Source organism: Lactuca virosa, chromosome 1, assembly GCF_052849685.1.
Source record: "Lactuca virosa cultivar CGN04683 chromosome 1, Lactuca_virosa_CGN04683_v6, whole genome shotgun sequence".
In the NCBI taxonomy this organism is placed as follows: Eukaryota; Viridiplantae; Streptophyta; class Magnoliopsida; order Asterales; family Asteraceae; genus Lactuca; species Lactuca virosa.
This window is the reverse complement of record NC_136426.1, coordinates 133328238-133332454: the sequence shown is the minus strand read 5'-3', so window position 1 is coordinate 133332454 and position 4217 is coordinate 133328238. Positions and strand designations below refer to the sequence as shown.

At 39.3% G+C, this 4217-nt stretch overlaps 1 protein-coding gene across 1 annotated transcript; it reads right to left on the bottom strand.

The window, feature by feature from the left end:
• Positions 1-351: 351 nt before the first annotated feature.
• On the bottom strand, positions 352-3521 carry LOC145120946 (uncharacterized). The gene is made up of 4 exons (XM_079056736.1): positions 2829-3521; positions 2647-2762; positions 787-1836; positions 352-664 (listed from the first exon to the last, which is right to left on the bottom strand). Exons 1-4 carry the CDS (start codon positions 3519-3521, stop codon positions 352-354), a joined length of 2172 nt encoding a protein of 723 aa, XP_078912862.1.
• Between the last annotated feature and the right edge of the window lie 696 nt (positions 3522-4217).

Below are 4217 nucleotides of genomic sequence, written 5' to 3'. Positions count from 1 at the left end.
AAATCAACAACTTTCATTTTGGTATTAATTTGCATGGGCAAAATCTCCTTTGAAAGAACTCGTTCACGAACAAAAAAAACAATCCATTTCAACATGCTTCGTGCGTTCATGAAAAACGAGATTATTCACAATGTGTCTGGCGGCTTGATTGTCATAAAAAAGAGTAGTAGGTCCATGCATACTAACTTGTAAATCTCGAAGCAACCAACGAATCCAAATAATCTCGCTAACTGTCGATTCAGCTGAAGATCGTGAGACCACCGATTGTTTCTTAGTTTTTCAAGAAACCGGAGAACCACCAAACATAAACAAATAACCGGACCCGGAACGACGCGTGTATGGACACCCTAGCTAATCGAAATCAAAAAATGCTATCAACACGTAGTCTCCACTTTTCGGTAAAAGAACACCTTGCCAAACTGTGCCTTTTAAGTATCGTAGCACGCAGTGTAAAGCGTCCAAGTAACTACGTTGAGGATCGACAACAAACTGGCTCAAAACATTAACCGAATATGTAATATCCGGTCGCGTGGCTTGTAGATACAACAAGCGTCCAATAAGCCGACGATATTTGTTTGCATCAACCTTACCTTCATTCTCACAACGATCAAGTTTCAAATTCTGTTCAATAGTAAACGGACTAGGTTTAGAACCTAGCATGCCACTATCTTTAAGAATATCCAAGATTTCTTTGACTCAAGACAAGCCCCTTATCAGTTTTTGCAACCTCAATACCAATGAAATATTTAAGTTCAATAGTAAACGGACTAGGTGATTTTTTGGTACCAATTGCGTGAAGCTTGCTTTAACCCGTATATTGACTTCTTTAATCGACAGACACGCGTTTCGTTTTCCTTTGCAAACCCTTGAGGAATTTTCATGTAAACTTCTTCCTCAAGATCTCCATGCAAGAAAGCATTATTCACATCAAGTTGGTGAATAAACCAATTCTTCTTAGCTGCAACCGCCAAAAAAATACGAACTGTTACTAGTTTAGCGACCGGTGCAAAGGTATCATGGTAATCGATGCCTTCCATTTGTGTAAACCCTTTTGCCACTAGACGTGCTTTGTATCTTTCTATTTCACCATTTGGTTTGAACTTTATTTTATAAATCCACTTTGAATCAATGGCGCGTTTTCCTTCAGGAAGGTGCATTAAAGTCCAAGTATCATTATCAACAAGTGCTTTAACCTCCCATTTCATTGCATCATGCCAAAGAGGACTTTGTGAGGCTTCTAAGAAGGTATTAGGCTCATTATTGGACGTAATGGCCACAAGATAAGCAACATGTTTATTAGATAAATTTTTATAAGAAACAAAATGAGAAAGAGGATGTACCGTCGAGGCCTCTTGATCGGAAATGGGTTGTTGATGACTGACCGAAGGGGGAAGTTGCACGAAGTAATCTCGAAATTTTTGTGGTTGCATTTTTGTTCTAACACTTTTGTTTGAATTTTCGAGATTAGCATGCATCTGCTGGGTTGGTTCTGAAATAAAATCTGAATAGTCTGATGGGCTGGCAGCAGAAGGCGCATCTGGGCTTGTGCCTAGAATTGGGCTACTTGGTGCATCTGGGCTTGCTTGCGGCGCTGGGCTACCAGAAGTGCTGGTACTATCGGACTCCAACGAACTAGTATACTCAACATGTTGCTCATTGGTTGCCAGCAAATCATCATTATGATATTCTGGGTCCTCATTTACTTGCATATTTTTGTCACGATGTTTATTGCCTTCACACATACCTTCTTGAAATTTAATTGGTGAGTCATCATCACCTTGTACATTGCCTTGTGTATCTTTGAAAGGATATACATTTTCATCAAAAATTACATCTCTACTCACAATAATTTTTCTAGACTCAATGTCAAAAATTTCGTAACCTTTAGTACCTTGTGGGTAACCCAAAAATATACCAGGTTTTCCTCTTAATGCGAATTTATCTCCCTTCGTGTTGGTGTTTTTTTGGTACGCAAGGCACCAAAATATTTTCATGTGTTCATACCGTGGTTTAGAATTCCAAACAAGTTCATATGGAGTTTTATTTTTAATGACCTTTGAAGGGAGCCTATTGATTATATATGCAGTCGTGAGGATGCACTCTCCCCAAAACCTCTTTGGAATATTTGCTTGAAACCGAATTGCATGTGCAGTTTCTAATAAGTGCGGTGTTTTCTTTCCACAACGCCATTTTGTTGTGGCGTATGTGGGCAAGTGGTTTCAAGCAATATGCCTTCTTTATTATAGAAATCATGCATGAAATTAGAGGTAAACTCACCGCCATTGTCACATCTAATTCTCTTAATGTGTTTGTCAAACTGAACACTTATCATCTTGTGAAAATTTATGAGACATTCACTAGCGTCATTTTTGTGTTTAATGAGAAAAACCCAACAGCTCTACTATAGTCGTCAACTATAGTGAGGAAATAATTAGCATTTGTGTAGAAAGGTATCCGGTAACGCCCCCCCATATGTCACAATGTATTAATTCAAACCTATGGCTAGTTTTATTAATACTAACAGGAAAAGAGTTTCTAACAATCTTAGCCTTAGCACATGAGTCACAAAATTTATAACTAAATTCAACGAAATTGTTTTTAATTAAATCTACTTTTGATAGCTTTCCCTTTGAGGCGTGACCTAACCTTCTGTGCCAAGTGTCTGTCATAGCAGTCATGGCTCTTCTGTCTTCAGTCATCCCCATTCGGTACAATCCCCCTTGGCGTCTACCCGATCCAATCAAGTTCCTTGTGTTGAGTTTCTGCATAACACAAAAGCCGGGAAAGAAAGTTACAACACATTGGAGATCTTTAGTGATACGACTAACTGAAAGTAAATTGCATTTGAAGTTTGGTACACATAAAACCCCATTAATTTTGACTCCCCCTGAAATGGTACAATCTCCTTTTCCCTCTACGCAAATGGCATCACCGTTAGGTATTACAACAGGAGGTTCAAAGTGTGTGGCCCTTTTATTAGTAAGTAAATTAGGAGTAGAGGTAATGTGTTCGGTACAACCTGAATCGATGATCCAATCATGCTTACCAGCCATGTTGGCATTTTGTGACGGTACTTCATCAATACTCGAATTCTTGAAGTGATTTATGAACATTTGATATTGTTCTTTGGTAAGTTCAGGTATTGGGCTCTCTTCCACTTCAACATGGGCTGCCATTGTCTTGGGCTTCTCATTCTTCTTTCCGGGCCACCAGTCCGGATACCCAACTAGCTTAAAACACCCATCACGTTTATGGCCATTTTTATTGCAGTGAGTGTAATGTTCATCTTTCTTGTCTTTGAGTGTCTTCGAAACACTCTTTTCTTTCGCTAGATCAAAGTTTGTGTTTCGGCTTTGGAAGGTTTTAAAAATCGCCGACTCAACAAGTGTTCTTTTGTCATTTGAAATCGTCCTTTGTCTTTCATCTTTAGCTACTAGATGATACACGGTGCTAAGCGAGGGTATCGGTTTAGTGGCTAGGATTTGCGTTTTGATAACGGAGAATTCTCCGTCCAATCCCATAAGGAATTGGTACAGACGTTCTTTCTCTTGATACTCGCTGAGTCTCTTTCCAACTTCACATGAGCAGTTATTTCATGAACACTTTGGGAAGGGCAATATAGATGGCGTCTCATCCCAAAGTGTGCGTAAGTTGGTATAATAAGTAGAAACAGACGAACCATCTTGTCTAGTTGCAGCTATTTTTTGTTTTAATTCAAAGGCTCTTGGAGAACTCTCCTTACATAATCGTTCATGTAAGTCTGTCCAGATCTCTGCTGCCGAAGTCGCATATTTGACGCTGTCACGAATTCCCTTTTCCATCGCGGTGGTGAGCCAGCCCTTCACCATCGCGTCGCACCTCATCCAAGGCATGTAATCCGGTTTTCCTTTTTCTGGTTTTTGAAGTGTTCCATCGACAAAATCAATTTTGTTTTTGGCGAATATAAAGTTTTCCATCTCTTGGCTCCAATCGTTAAAGTTGGAATCTGAGAGAACTTCATTGACATGAAGTTGTTTTGGTACATCTGAAGGATGAAGATAATATGGCGAATTAGGATCGATCCCGCCACCAGAACCATCTCCGATATCTTTGTCTTTGGCTGCTCCTCCCGTCATTCTTCTAGCGGAAGCAATGTATGTTTTAGGTTTCATATTCGGAAACTGATACCATATAGAATTCTATGGTATTATTCAGAGAATCATTCAAAACTATTTTAT